General features: G+C 42.5%; 1 protein-coding gene across 1 annotated transcript in view; it reads left to right on the top strand.

Annotated features, from left to right (window-relative positions):
- LOC307136039 (uncharacterized protein) overlaps positions 1-14,855 on the top strand; it is a gene marked incomplete at both ends in the record, with an annotated part of 141,752 nt that extends 126,897 nt beyond the window's left edge. The window contains 14 exons of the mRNA XM_079832785.1: positions 2,305-2,409; positions 2,486-2,673; positions 2,745-2,842; positions 2,926-3,083; positions 3,170-3,362; positions 3,432-3,579; positions 3,660-3,732; positions 13,411-13,515; positions 13,592-13,779; positions 13,851-13,948; positions 14,032-14,189; positions 14,276-14,468; positions 14,538-14,685; positions 14,766-14,855. Of these exons, the coding sequence (XP_079688911.1) occupies positions 2,305-2,409; positions 2,486-2,673; positions 2,745-2,842; positions 2,926-3,083; positions 3,170-3,362; positions 3,432-3,579; positions 3,660-3,732; positions 13,411-13,515; positions 13,592-13,779; positions 13,851-13,948; positions 14,032-14,189; positions 14,276-14,468; positions 14,538-14,685; positions 14,766-14,855 (1,943 nt within the window). The remainder of the gene's footprint in view (positions 1-2,304; positions 2,410-2,485; positions 2,674-2,744; positions 2,843-2,925; positions 3,084-3,169; positions 3,363-3,431; positions 3,580-3,659; positions 3,733-13,410; positions 13,516-13,591; positions 13,780-13,850; positions 13,949-14,031; positions 14,190-14,275; positions 14,469-14,537; positions 14,686-14,765) is intronic.
- Between the last annotated feature and the right edge of the window lie 927 nt (positions 14,856-15,782).

Genomic DNA, 15,782 nt, shown 5'->3' with positions numbered 1-15,782 from the left:
TTATTCACCCTTTTCTCAAAAGAATTCATAAAAGTATAGAATATAATAGCGTAGTTCTAATAGGGGCTCATTGTAATGCAGTGTTACAACGCACCCCACCTGCGCAACTGGGATTTAAACCGTGGCTCATGTCTTCTGCTGTTAGATCAACATTAAAGAACAATCTCAACTGTTAAATAACAGATATAAGATTCAAATAATATCAGATTTGTCTTGTTTTAAATAAACACAAAAAACAGAGATGAAAAATAAACTTAAGTAAGAAATTTACTTTTTGCCATGGTTAAATAAATGTTCAGTAATATCTTCCAAAGATTATTTAATTTTGCCGCTATTTTTTCTCTAAATAATGTTGATATGGCAACTAGTAAATACACTAAGTTTCTAAGTTTCGTCATCCTGGCATGTGTGGAAAGTGTTAAACCATGTGTGTTACAACTAAAGCCTAGTTCAGACTGCACGATTTTCAAACTCGTCGGATCACAAGTTCTTTTCACACTGCATGACTACCTGGGCCAGCATTCAGTCACTGCTGTGTTCACACTGCACGATGGATCGGCGACAGAGGGTTTCACACTGCATGACTGTACAAAAGGAAAAATCGCCGACAGCTCTGTCCCGTCCGCGAACTACGTTTCACAAGCAAACATACGCAAGAAGTGAGAAGGAAACAACGCGAGATCACACGTGCGTCAGACCGGAGTTCTTGCGCCAGACTGGAATTGTTATTAAAAATATAGACTGCAGTTCAGAAACTTGCTATCCAAATTGTCTGTGCGCTGATTTGCAGCAAAAAGGAGAAAAAGAAAAAAGATTATGGTGGAGGAAATGGTTGGGGAGCAAGGATTGTGTTCTGCAAAGAGAGTTTGAGGTAAATAAATAATTTTGCAGTGTGCTGCTGCTGCGGCTGGTCAAGCAAATGTTTGTGCTTTGTTTCTGCTTGATATAACTGTAAATATATATATATATATATATATTAAAAATACGGATATTCTGGTCTATAACTCCTCCCCGAACCTCCCGCTGCCCTGTATCTTGCTCTCTCATTGGCTGTCGGTCATCGCAGATGTATTTTTCAGTCAGAACTCATTTCACACAGCAGGAGTTTGAATCGCCGACAGGTCCAGATATTTAGCATGCCAAATATCTCGCGAGCGTCGGCGACTCATCGGCGATTCTCTCTGATCGCGTCTTTGATCATTCACACTGCGTGATTGTCACTCGCGTGCACAAGCACCGATTTGCCTATGATTTCAGCCATTTGTCTGCGATTTCCCAAAACCTGTCGGCGAGTCAAAATCGGGGCTAAAATCGGGCAGTGTGAACTTGGCATAACCCCGCGTTAGTTTGTGCCCCGCACTCCCCTACATCACATGCGTATGATTTTGATGAGAATTTTCTGGTAGCATAAACTCCCATTTGGGCAAGTCTGGAGAATCATGACTCTTAATGAAGAGGGAGGGATCATTGTTAATTAGCCAAAATCTGTAGAATACAAAAAGACCAAAGGGCATCATCTCAACAGTGTGACTAGTTGTTGAACAATGGCAGGAAGCTGGTGTGCTGTTCAATCTCTGGCACTTTGTGTGTGGTTTTGTACTTTTTGTCATGCTGTTCCACAGTGGAGTAATCTGCCCCAGAATCCTCTGATGTTAAAGCAAATTGACCAGCGGGTTCAACAACAAGCTAGTCAACAGTTTCCTCAGAAGGTTCAACAGCTAGCTAGTCAACAGTTTCCTCAGAAGGTTCAACAACAAGCTAGTCAACAGTTTCCTCAGAAGGTTCAACAGCTAGCTAGTCAACAGTTTCCTCAGAAGGTTCAACAACAAGCTAGTCAAAAGTTTCCTCAGAAGGTTCAACAGCTACCTAGTCAACAGTTTCCTCAGAAGGTTCAACAACAAGCTAGTCAACAGTTTCCTCAGAAGGTTCAACAACAAGCTAGTCAACAGTTTCCTCAGAAGGTTCAACAACAAGCTAGTCATCAGTTTCCTCAGCAGGTTCAACAACAAGCTAGTCATCAGTTTCCTCAGCAGGTTCAACAACAAGCTAGTCAACAGTTTCCTCAGCAGGTTCAACAACAAGCTAGTCAACAGTTTCCCCAGCAGTTTCAACAACAAGCTAGTCAACAGTTTCCTCAGCAGGTTCAACAACAAGCTAGTCAACAGTTTCCTCAGCAGGTTCAACAACAAGCTAGTCAACAGTTTCCTCAGCAGGTTCAACAACAAGCTAGTCAAAAGTTTCCTCAGCAGGTTCAGTCTAAGCAGCCAGTGGCGCAGGCAGAGCCCCTTGACAAATGTGCTGTAGCTGATTATGAGCAGATCCAATGTGGCCCACCTGGTATCAGTGGTGCTGAGTGTGACGCTATCAACTGCTGCTTTAATGGACAGCAGTGTTTCTATGGGAAGGCAGGTAAGAGTGAGTCAATGTTAAGGTTTTCATGTTAAACCACTCCTCAGTAATAACCTGCTCTTGTACCTTGTTCCAGTGACTGTCCAGTGTATAAGAGATGGTCAGTTTGTGGTAGTGGTGGCAAGAGATGTTACACTACCTCGCTTGAGCCTGGATTCAGTCCGTCTCCTGGGTGGAAACGACCCACCTTGCAGTCCTGTGGGATCCACACCTTCCTTTGCTATATACCAGTTCCCTGTCACTGCATGTGGCACAAGCATGATGGTGAGTAGCTGCTTGTGGTTCTGTTCTGCATGGCTTAGAATGGCCTGGATGCCAACAGTTATTATTTGCAGGAGGACGGTGGATATGTGGTGTATGAGAACCGAATGACCTCCTCGTATGAAGTGGGTGTCGGACCACTTGGTTCCATCACAAGGGACAGCCATTTTGAGTAGGTTTTTTGTTGTTGTTTTTTTTAATTAGAAAAAATATGAATCCTTGACAAAGGCTACAAGCTCACTATTTGTTGTCTAGGCTCCTCTTCCAGTGTAGGTACTCTGCTACTTCTGTGGAAGCTCTGGTTGTGGAGGTCAACACTGTTCCTGCACCTCCACCAGTAGCGGCTTCTGGACCCCTCAGGGTGGAGCTTAGACTGGCAAATGGTCAATGTGTCACCAAAGGCTGTGCAGAAGGTAAGTGTCTGTCCAAGTATGCACAAGTATTTTCTAAAAATCCAGATTGCAGCAGTTTCTGGTTAAACGCTGGTTTTCTTCCTCAGGGGATGAGGCATACACGTCCTACTACGGTGATGCTGATTATCCCGTCACAAAAGTCCTGCGGGAGCCTGTGTATGTTGAGGTGCGCATTTTGGAGAGGACCGACCCCAACATTGTCCTAATGCTTGGACATTGCTGGGCGACATCAACCCCCAGTCCACTCAGTCTACCCCAGTGGGACCTTCTGGTCGATGGGTGAGTAAGGCCAGTCTTTATCCATCTAGTGTGCTGTAAGGCACTTCTGACTGCCTCTTTACCTTTCAGATGCCCTTACCAGGATGACCGTTACCTGACCTCATTGGTTCCGGTGGCTGGATCTTCTGGTCTTCAGTTCCCAACCCACTACAAGCGCTTTGTTGTGAAGATGTTCACATTTGTGGATCCAGCATCACTGGCTCCTCTACAGGAAACCGTATGCTCTGCAGCCTTACCTGAATCCTTAATATTAGGTGTTTTTCTTTCTGTGGCTTATCCCTTTCCCCCCTCTGTTAGATCTTCATCCACTGTAGTACAGCAGTGTGCCATCCCTCTTCTGGCTCCTGTGAGCAAAGCTGCACTAGGAAAAGTGAGTGCTTGTTGTAAACTGACTTCAGGAACCATGAGAATTTGGTTTTTAAATGCCTCACCATTCTACCATTTTCTTTTCCAGGAAGAGATGCTAACGTCAAGACCATCTCTAGTGGGCAAACTGTGGTGTCTAGTGGAGAAGTTACCCTGGTCATGTGACTTTAGTAGTTTTAATAAACTTCTTAACTCCACTGTCTCTTTGGTATTGATTTTTCATGACTGTTCTCAGTTTGATTTATTGGGCTACACTACTAAACAGGAGTTCCCTTTTTTGCTTCAAGGTTATGCTTGTCTTGAACTAAACAAGCCAAGTTTCTGCCCAAACCTGACCTATTTGCCAAGTTGCTGTTTTGCTCTCTAACTTGTGGCTTTATGGCTGGACTAACATAACTGCTTGTATTGCTATTCAAGCATGCCAAGTCCCTCTGTTTTTTGGTAATGCTATTTGAAAGCCCCTGAAGTCGTGCAAGTACAGCATTGCATCTGCAACGAAATCAGTATCAACCTGCATTGTCTTATTTATTTTTTTTAAATCCCAAATTGTGACCAGCCTTTTTTCTTTAGGCTAGCCCCAATGTTTATTGAAAAGTAGACTGGTGCTTTAATAAAAGCTGGTTTAGTCCCTTAACTGGTGTGTCACACCGGAGTTGCTGTCTGCGGGCCTGTTTACACCTGGTACTAAAGCGTTTATCAGTCCAATCACAAGTGGACTATGCTAAATACAGGTGTAAATGGGTTCTAAAATGTTTTAAACTTGTCCTGTTTTTTTTGTGTTGCTTTTAACCTTACTCATGAAAGGGGTCTATAAACCGTCTCCAGAGTGTGACGTTAACTGGTCTAAACCATGTCGCTTCTGTAGATTTGGGCAATAAGCTACTTTGTTTAACTGTCTGTGCTTGTTGCACCATTAAAAACAGAATGTGGAAGGCAATCCATGGCATCAAGGAAATGCATCCCATTTTAATTCTATTTAACTGGTTTGAAGAGCTAACTGTTGGTGAATTAGGTTTGTGAAATAAACATTTCAAAATGGGGTCTACTATTATATTTGTCCATTTTTAGTGCCCCATCCTTAAGTCTTCGTCCTGTTAACTCTTCTTGCTCTTTGTATCACACATTTTTCCTAGAGACATTTTGGTGGAAAATTTGAGAAAACGTAGGTCTGTGGCCAGTTGCATAAACTGCTGATGTTAAAGAATAAGAAGCTGAGGGCAAGTGGACAAAAATGAATGACTGTTTCAATTAACTTTTTCATGCCCTTCCCTCCCTATCTTCCCTCTGTGTCGTTGATTTTGTACCAGGAGATTTTTTGTAGGTATTGGGCTGTTACATGTGTGTACCGAATTTCATACCTGTATGTGAAACGTAGTGGGAGGGGCACTTTGTTGAAATGTTGTAGGTGGCGCTATCGAGCCATTTTGCCATGCCTAATTCTGAAACTCATATGTAGATGTCTTCAGGCTAGGACTCTTATCAAACATCTGAAGTTTGGGGCAGATCGGACATTGTATGCCTGACTTACAACAGCTTCCTGTGTCATGGCGAAACATCAGACTTTGTCAGGCCTTTGTCACAATTTAACATCACCAAGGCCTGATATGATGACCAAATATGATGATGTTATAGTTAAATCTCAATGAGGAGTTAATCACAATGTAAAACAAGGCATTTCCTGTTGCCCGCAGGTGGCGCTATGACTGTAACTGAATATTGGCATGTAGATGTCTTCAGGTCAGGACTCTTATCAAACATGTGAAGTTTGGGGCAGATCGGAAATTGTATGCCCGAGTTACAACAACTTCCTGTTTTATTGCGAACCATCGAACTTTGTGAGGCCGCCACTGACACGACCGTCAGGGAAAACTCAAGATCTTCGCAATTTAACATCACCAAGGCCTTTAGATTAGACTGTGCAAATATGATGTTGATCTGATTAAATCTCTAGGAGAATCCCTGCAGAGAATCCAGTAGATGGCGATGACACTTGGCAAAGAAACACTACGTGCCTATAGACTAAAGACGCAATATGCATGCGCATGATGTCACAGTTTTCACAAATTCATGTTTTTGTAGTTTACATGGAGACAATAATGGTATCATTTTCAAAAACTTGAACTTTGAAACCCTGTTTTTAAAAGTTTGCATTTTTAAGGGCCACAAAGCACTGTTGTTGTGTAAATGAACACAATGCATTTAAAGTTTTATTTGAAAATGGTGTCATGTAAATGTCCCCCTCAATTTGTCAGATAAGAGAGACATACAAATTGTGCAGAGCTGTGGGTCCCAGAGATGCATATAAACTCTACAGGTCCAGAGGAGAATCAAAGGCAATCAATTAAACTAAAAGGGGATGAGCCACCTTCATTCAAAGCTGTACAAAATGGCTAGGCCAAGCACTGGTGTGTGTTGTGGCATTTGTGTCAAAGTTTGCTAGGATGGGGCTTCTGAAAGGTGTGTTAGTGGTGGTTGTGATTGTTGTGTTTGATCTGCCTGATGCATGGGGAAGTTTGATGCACAGTCAAAGTCCAAGAAGCATGGGGCCAAAATCAGATCCAGATTTCAGAAGTCCTGCCTTTTCTGCTCCAGAACTCTGGAATCCTTTGCAAGTGGCTTCTCCATTTCAGAGTCCTTTGGGTCCTGCCTCCCGAGGCCTTGCACAGGAGCCTTTTGGCCTTCAGGAGAAGCAGCTGTTGCAGGGTCCAGTGAAGCCTTTGGATTGGAGGTATCCCGTCGTTCCCGAGGTGCAGAGCGAGTTGGCGGTGGACTTCCAGTTGAGGCAACCCGTGACTCCCAGCAGCGTAGCGGTTCAATGCGGAGAGAACCGGGTTCTTGTAGAAGTCCAGCAGGACTTGTTTAGCAATGGTCAGTTGATCCAGCCAACTGGTCTGTCTCTAGGTGGATGTTCTGTTGTTGGTCAGGACTCTGAGTCTAGGGTGCTCATCTTTGAGTATGAATTACAGGACTGCAACAGTGTGCAGATGGTAAGAACTCCTAAATCTTAATTGGTTGTTTGTTCAAATTGAGGATATCCAAAGTCCTCCTCAAGGACCGTCCGTTCACACTGCTGTTGTATTTGCATTGCCAGGGCAGCTGGCATAACATTTCTTAAGGCCCGTTCATACCAATGCATGTTTTAAGCTCTGCAGTTGTTTTCTCCTGCTTTAAGTGTTTGTCCACCGTATTGCACAATGCACTTTCTCTCATTCATAATAATGATTACACCTTGATGAGGAACTGATGTTTTAACTACAATCTCTTACAGATGAATGAGGATGAGCTTGTCTACACCTTCTCTCTTACCTACACCCCTGAGGCTCTTGCAGGTACTCCGATTACCCGGGCCGATGGTGCAATTGTTGGCGTTCAATGCCACTATCAAAGGTAAGTGACCTCTGTGACTTTCACTGCTTGTGCAACTGGGAGACCATTTAATGGGTACTTTCATGAACCACAGGCTACACAATGTAAGCAGTGATGCCTTGAGGCCAACATGGGTCCCTTATGCCTCAACCAAGGTTGGTGAAGAAGTCTTGATGTTCTCCCTGAAGCTCATGCTGGGTAAGTGCACTTTCTTTGGACCTTCGACCTTGCAAATGTGGCTCTTCCTAGGGTGTTCCTTCTCTTTTGTAGACGATTGGTCCTACCAGAGGCCTTCATACTCCTATTTCCTGGGTGGTGTTATTAACATCGAGGCATCTGTGAAGCAGTACAATCATGTGCCTCTGCGTGTGTTTGTGGACAGCTGTGTGGCCACTCAAGTGCCTGACGTGAACTCCCTTCCGAGATATTCCTTCATTGAGAATCATGGGTAAGGTCATGGCTCTTGATGTTATAGGACTGTTTTGTTTGCTCTTTTTAAACATTCATGAGTTGCTCTTTGTGGTGACTTTGTCGTCAGGTGCTTTGTGGATGCCAAGGCTACAGCTTCCAGCTCCCGCTTCATGCCTCGGTCCCAGGTTGACAAGATCCAGTTCCAGCTGGAGGCATTCATGTTCCAGGAGAGCACCAGTCCATCTGTATGTACCACAAGAGTTAATTTGACTTCTCTTCCCATCTGCTTTGGTTTTCTGACTTGTCTGTCATCCCTTGTAGATCTACATAACATGTGTTCTGAAGGCAACTATTGCTTCTGCACCCAGTGACGCTCAGCGCAAATCCTGTTCCTTTGCCAATGGGTACGTTGCACTTATTATTATATTATTATTATTTAATTTCTTTGCTCATGTTGAAAGTGCTTTGTCTTGTTGCAGGTGGTTTGCTGCTGATGGAAATGACCAAGTTTGTGGTTGCTGTGACTCAACATGTGGTCCTGATGGTGGAATTGCTGCTTCTCCTTATGGAGGTCGGTAGCTCTTGCTTTAAGCTTGCTTTTGATGTTTTAAGTGCTCCTAACTTTGCTCTTTCTTCTCTCTAGGTGTACAGTGGGAAGGCAAGGCAACACTTGGTCCTGTAATTGTTCAAGGGCAAAAGAAAGTTTCTCAATAAAACTGACATCAATCCTTGCTTGTATCTGACTTTTCACTTTGCTTCATGTCTGGTTTAACTGCTTTTGACCTGGAAAGAGTGCCTTATTCTGCAAATGTGGTGGAACTGACTGTACCTTTGCAAGTCCCAATTAGTCTGAAACCCTATGGCTGCATGCTATGTGACTTGCAGAGGTACAGAAGTTGTTATTTTTCTCCGTATGGAATTTAAACTTCTCAAGGTTAGTGTGGGGAGCGGTGCACAACCTGACGCGGGGCTAGTTGTAACAGTTTAACTTTCCACACATGCCGGGATGATGAAACCTAATGTATTTACTAGTTGCCATATCAACATTATTTAGTGAAACTGCACCAATTAATAATTATTTGGACGCGCTCACTGAACATTTAACAAAACGTTTATTGAAAATAAGACCAATCTGTTTAACAGTTGAGAGTTCTAATGCTGCTCTAACCAGCAGAAGATACTAGACGGGTTTAAATCCCAGTTGCACAGGTGGGGCATGTTGTAACCGTTACAATGTGCCCCTATTAGAACTATTCTATTGAGGAAAGAATAACAGTCAATGTTCAGAAGTTATGGTTTTTAACTTCTGTATAACTGTTTGTCAGTATAGTTTTAATGATTAAATGGCATTATTTTATTTGAAAGTTAATTTGTATTTTGACTTAGTTTGTCTTGTTTTTATTGTATCTGAACCTCAAGCTGTCATGTTAATGTGCCCCACCTATGGGGCAGGCTGTCATATTTCACTTTCTTTTGGGGTAAATCGAAAGCATACACCGGATTAATGATTAGCAATCAAGGTTTACTGAGTTTTACACGATTCTTTTGTAGTGTGTTTTTTTTTTTTGGTGAAGTTTATTAAAATAAATATGGTCACCTGTGTAGCTACATTCTTCTACTTCTCTCACTGCGGTTTCCTGATGGTTTCTAGAACAATTACTCCGAGTCGCCCTCTGTCGTTTCACAGAATAGTACAACGGCGAGTGCGTCAAGTATAAACGCCTCGTCCGTTTGGGGATTGACAAAGTGTGTGTTGGTTGAAAACCTTTGCTAGGGGAAAGAATTGTGTTTTGGTAGTTTTAGTGCATTTTGAATGTGAAATTATCTGCTGCGCCGAGCTGAAAGTTTGTTAGGAGAACTGTGTGAAGAGTTTTGAAAAAGTGTCCTAAGTATTGAGAAATGGGTCCTAGCAATTGTATATTAAAAAACCCCCACTGTAAATGGCAAGAGGCATCCTGCACAGGCAAAACAACCAATTAATATTATTCAACATATCCTAGCTTTTTACCGAAAATATTCAGATGTAACCCCCTTTGTAATAATTAACATTTTCATAAGTAACTGTAATTTAATTACACATTTTTTTCTCAGTAACTGATTACAGTTACATTTATTTTGTAATTAAAGTATATATGAGTAGATTCGTCCCCTCTGTCATAATCAAGGAGTCGAGGGTCTGTCCACATAAACCTCTCTTGTCCACTTGTGGAACACTTCAAACTGGCGACAGGGATTGCCCCAAGGGGAAGTGCTTAGGGAGGTTTGTGAGTGTGTTGCTAAATTTGGAACTACAGACTATTACTATTTCTGCCATATAAAGATATTGTAAAAGTAGTAATGCTAGTTAATATTTCTGCATGTCTACAAGCAAAGCGGAATGCACCAAACATCTACCCAAAGTACTTTGGGCAAGCTCCAGTAGCAAACCTGAGCATGAACCTTTTTATTTGTCTTCAATATGACAAATCTGACTAATTGGATTAAATATAGGGGAGAGCAGGGCACAACCTAACGCTTTTTGACTGTCTCAGTTTGTGTAAATTCACTTGGGGTTCAGAGTATTTATTTTTTCTCACATTAATTCCCCACATGTCTAGTACAATTATGTGGTTTTGTTTCATTAATACTGTGTATACTTTTTTTCTTGATTTACCCCGAAAGAATGGAAGTGAAATGTGACAACATGCCCCATGGGTGGGGCACATTGTAACATGACCAAATGACAGCTTAAAATGTTACCTGATATAATAACAAAAAATACAAGACAAACTAAAATATTTTGTCAATAAAATACAATTATTAACTTTTTAATTTGTAATGATTAAAATTATACAGATTTTTGGCTACATACAGCTAAACAGCATAGTTAAAAACATAATGATAATGAATAATTTCTGATCATTGACTCTGTCATTATTCACCCTTTTCTCAAAAGAATTCATAAAAGTATAGAATATAATAGCGTAGTTCTAATAGGGGCTCATTGTAATGCAGTGTTACAATGCACCCCACCTGCGCAACTGGGATTTAAACCGTGGCTCATGTCTTCTGCTGTTAGATCAACATTAAAGAACAATCTCAACTGTTAAATAACAGATATAAGATTCAAATAATATCAGATTTGTCTTGTTTTAAATAAACACAAAAAACAGAGATGAAAAATAAACTTAAGTAAGAAATTTACTTTTTGCCATGGTTAAATAAATGTTCAGTAATATCTTCCAAAGATTATTTAATTTTGCCGCTATTTTTTCTCTAAATAATGTTGATATGGCAACTAGTAAATACACTAAGTTTCTAAGTTTCGTCATCCTGGCATGTGTGGAAAGTGTTAAACCATGTGTGTTACAACTAAAGCCTAGTTCAGACTGCACGATTTTCAAACTCGTCGGATCACAAGTTCTTTTCACACTGCATGACTACCTGGGCCAGCATTCAGTCACTGCTGTGTTCACACTGCACGATGGATCGGCGACAGAGGGTTTCACACTGCATGACTGTACAAAAGGAAAAATCGCCGACAGCTCTGTCCCGTCCGCGAACTACGTTTCATAAGCAAACATACGCAAGAAGTGAGAAGGAAACAACGCGAGATCACACGTGCGTCAGACCGGAGTTCTTGCGCCAGACTGGAATTGTTATTAAAAATATAGACTGCAGTTCAGAAACTTGCTATCCAAATTGTCTGTGCGCTGATTTGCAGCAAAAAGGAGAAAAAGAAAAAAGATTATGGTGGAGGAAATGGTTGGGGAGCAAGGATTGTGTTCTGCAAAGAGAGTTTGAGGTAAATAAATAATTTTGCAGTGTGCTGCTGCTGCGGCTGGTCAAGCAAATGTTTGTGCTTTGTTTCTGCTTGATATAACTGTAAATATATATATATATATATATATATATTAAAAATACGGATATTCTGGTCTATAACTCCTCCCCGAACCTCCCGCTGCCCTGTATCTTGCTCTCTCATTGGCTGTCGGTCATCGCAGATGTATTTTTCAGTCAGAACTCATTTCACACAGCAGGAGTTTGAATCGCCGACAGGTCCAGATATTTAGCATGCCAAATATCTCGCGAGCGTCGGCGACTCATCGGCGATTCTCTCTGATCGCGTCTTTGATCATTCACACTGCGTGATTGTCACTCGCGTGCACAAGCACCGATTTGCCTATGATTTCAGCCATTTGTCTGCGATTTCCCAAAACCTGTCGGCGAGTCAAAATCGGGGCTAAAATCGGGCAGTGTGAACTTGGCATAACCCCGCGTTAGTTTGTGCCCCGCACTCCCCTACATCACATGCGTATGATTTTGATGAGAATTTTCTGGTAGCATAAACTCCCATTTGGGCAAGTCTGGAGAATCATGACTCTTAATGAAGAGGGAGGGATCATTGTTAATTAGCCAAAATCTGTAGAATACAAAAAGACCAAAGGGCATCATCTCAACAGTGTGACTAGTTGTTGAACAATGGCAGGAAGCTGGTGTGCTGTTCAATCTCTGGCACTTTGTGTGTGGTTTTGTACTTTTTGTCATGCTGTTCCACAGTGGAGTAATCTGCCCCAGAATCCTCTGATGTTAAAGCAAATTGACCAGCGGGTTCAACAACAAGCTAGTCAACAGTTTCCTCAGAAGGTTCAACAGCTAGCTAGTCAACAGTTTCCTCAGAAGGTTCAACAACAAGCTAGTCAACAGTTTCCTCAGAAGGTTCAACAACAAGCTAGTCAACAGTTTCCTCAGAAGGTTCAACAACAAGCTAGTCAACAGTTTCCTCAGAAGGTTCAACAGCTAGCTAGTCAAAAGTTTCCTCAGAAGGTTCAACAACAAGCTAGTCAAAAGTTTCCTCAGAAGGTTCAACAGCTAGCTAGTCAACAGTTTCCTCAGAAGGTTCAACAACAAGCTAGTCAACAGTTTCCTCAGCAGGTTCAACAACAAGCTAGTCATCAGTTTCCTCAGCAGGTTCAACAACAAGCTAGTCATCAGTTTCCTCAGCAGGTTCAACAACAAGCTAGTCAACAGTTTCCTCAGCAGGTTCAACAACAAGCTAGTCAACAGTTTCCTCAGCAGGTTCAACAACAAGCTAGTCAACAGTTTCCTCAGCAGGTTCAACAACAAGCTAGTCAACAGTTTCCTCAGCAGGTTCAACAACAAGCTAGTCAACAGTTTCCTCAGCAGTTTCAACAACAAGCTAGTCAACAGTTTCCTCAGAAGGTTCAACAACAAGCTAGTCAACAGTTTCCTCAGCAGGTTCAACAACAAGCTAGTCAACAGTTTCCTCAGCAGTTTCAACAGCTAGCTAGTCAACAGTTTCCTCAGAAGGTTCAACAACAAGCTAGTCAACAGTTTCCTCAGCAGGTTCAACAACAAGCTAGTCATCAGTTTCCTCAGCAGGTTCAACAACAAGCTAGTCAACAGTTTCCTCAGCAGTTTCAACAACAAGCTAGTCAACAGTTTCCTCAGCAGGTTCAACAACAAGCTAGTCAACAGTTTCCTCAGCAGGTTCAACAACAAGCTAGTCAACAGTTTCCTCAGCAGTTTCAACAGCTAGCTAGTCAACAGTTTCCTCAGAAGGTTCAACAACAAGCTAGTCAACAGTTTCCTCAGCAGGTTCAACAACAAGCTAGTCAACAGTTTCCTCAGCAGGTTCAACAACAAGCTAGTCAACAGTTTCCTCAGCAGGTTCAACAACAAGCTAGTCAACAGTTTCCTCAGCAGGTTCAACAACAAGCTAGTCAACAGTTTCCTCAGCAGGTTCAACAACAAGCTAGTCAACAGTTTCCTCAGCAGGTTCAACAACAAGCTAGTCAAAAGTTTCCTCAGCAGGTTCAACAACAAGCTAGTCAACAGTTTCCTCAGCAGGTTCAGTCTAAGCAGCCAGTGGCGCAGGCAGAGCCCCTTGACAAATGTGCTGTAGCTGATTATGAGCAGATCCAATGTGGCCCACCTGGTATCAGTGGTGCTGAGTGTGACGCTATCAACTGCTGCTTTAATGGACAGCAGTGTTTCTATGGGAAGGCAGGTAAGAGTGAGTCAATGTTAAGGTTTTCATGTTAAACCACTCCTCAGTAATAACCTGCTCTTGTACCTTGTTCCAGTGACTGTCCAGTGTATAAGAGATGGTCAGTTTGTGGTAGTGGTGGCAAGAGATGTTACACTACCTCGCTTGAGCCTGGATTCAGTCCGTCTCCTGGGTGGAAACGACCCACCTTGCAGTCCTGTGGGATCCACACCTTCCTTTGCTATATACCAGTTCCCTGTCACTGCATGTGGCACAAGCATGATGGTGAGTAGCTGCTTGTGGTTCTGTTCTGCATGGCTTAGAATGGCCTGGATGCCAACAGTTATTATTTGCAGGAGGACGGTGGATATGTGGTGTATGAGAACCGAATGACCTCCTCGTATGAAGTGGGTGTCGGACCACTTGGTTCCATCACAAGGGACAGCCATTTTGAGTAGGTTTTTTGTTATTTTTTCTAATTAAAAAAAACAACATGAATCCTTGACAAAGGCTACAAGCTCACTATTTGTTGTCTAGGCTTCTCTTCCAGTGCAGGTACTCTGCTACTTCTGTGGAAGCTCTGGTTGTGGAGGTCAACACTGTTCCTGCACCTCCACCAGTAGTGGCTTCTGGACCCCTCAGGGTGGAGCTTAGACTGGCAAATGGTCAATGTGTCACCAAAGGCTGTGCAGAAGGTAAGCGTCTGTCCAAGTATGCACAAGTATTTTCTAAAAATCCAGATTGCAGCAGTTTCTGGTTAAACGCTGGTTTTCTTCCTCAGGGGATGAGGCATACACGTCCTACTACGGTGATGCTGATTATCCCGTCACAAAAGTCCTGCGGGAGCCTGTGTATGTTGAGGTGCGCATTTTGGAGAGGACCGACCCCAACATTGTCCTAATGCTTAGACATTGCTGGGCGACATCAACCCCCAGTCCACTCAGTCTACCCCAGTGGGACCTTCTGGTCGATGGGTGAGTAAGGCCAGTCTTTATCCATCTAGTGTGCTGTAAGGCACTTCTGACTGCCTCTTTACCTTTCAGATGCCCTTACCAGGATGACCGTTACCTGACCTCATTGGTTCCGGTGGCTGGATCTTCTGGTCTTCAGTTCCCAACCCACTACAAGCGCTTTGTTGTGAAGATGTTCACATTTGTGGATCCAGCATCACTGGCTCCTCTACAGGAAACCGTATGCTCTGCAGCCTTACCTGAATCCTTAATATTAGGTGTTTTTCTTTCTGTGGCTTATCCCTTTCCCCCCTCTGTTAGATCTTCATCCACTGTAGTACAGCAGTGTGCCATCCCTCTTCTGGCTCCTGTGAGCAAAGCTGCACTAGGAAAAGTGAGTGCTTGTTGTAAACTGACTTCAGGAACCATGAGAATTTGGTTTTTAAATGCCTCACGATTCTACCATTTTCTTTTCCAGGAAGAGATGCTAACGTCAAGACCATCTCTAGTAGGCAAACTGTGGTGTCTAGTGGAGAAGTTACCCTGGTCATGTGACTTTAGTAGTTTTAATAAACTTCTTAACTCCACTGTCTCTTTGGTATTGATTTTTCATGACTGTTCTCAGTTTGATTTATTGGGCTACACTACTAAACAGGAGTTCCCTTTTTTGCTTCAAGGTTATGCTTGTCTTGAACTAAACAAGCCAAGTTTCTGCCCAAACCTGTCCTATTTGCCAAGTTGCTGTTTTGCTCTCTAACTTGTGGCTTTATGGCTGGACTAACATAACTGCTTGTATTGCTATTCAAGCATGCCAAGTCCCTCTGTTTTTTGGTAATTCTATTTGAAAGCCCCTGAAGTCGTGCAAGTACAGCATTGCATCTGCAACGAAATCAGTATCAACCTGCATTGTCTTATTTATTTTTTTTAAATCCCAAATTGTGACCAGCCTTTTTTCTTTAGGCTGGCCCCAATGTTTATTGAAAAGTAGACTGGTGCTTTAATAAAAGCTGGTTTAGTCCCTTAACTGGTGTGTCACACCGGAGTTGCTGTCTGCGGGCCTGTTTACACCTGGTACTAAAGCGTTTATCAGTGGTACCTCCAACGGCTCACTATCCGCGCCCCTGGCACGAGCAAACCACGCCCTCAGAAATATTTCCCCCAATCACATGATGAGAACGGCTTCATTCCAGTATGAACCATCATATTACATGAAGTAGAAACATTATGAATGAAACTGACTTGACACTTGCTTTAACATTGTATTGAAGAAAATACTAAATATATATAAAAATAAATATATTGAAGGTTAAATAATGCAGTTGTCAGTACACGTCAGGC

Source organism: Gobio gobio, assembly GCF_949357685.1.
Source record: "Gobio gobio genome assembly, chromosome: 13".
NCBI lineage: Eukaryota > Metazoa > Chordata > Actinopteri > Cypriniformes > Gobionidae > Gobio > Gobio gobio.
Note: the sequence above shows the minus strand (reverse complement) of the source record. Positions and strands in the feature narration are given on the sequence as shown.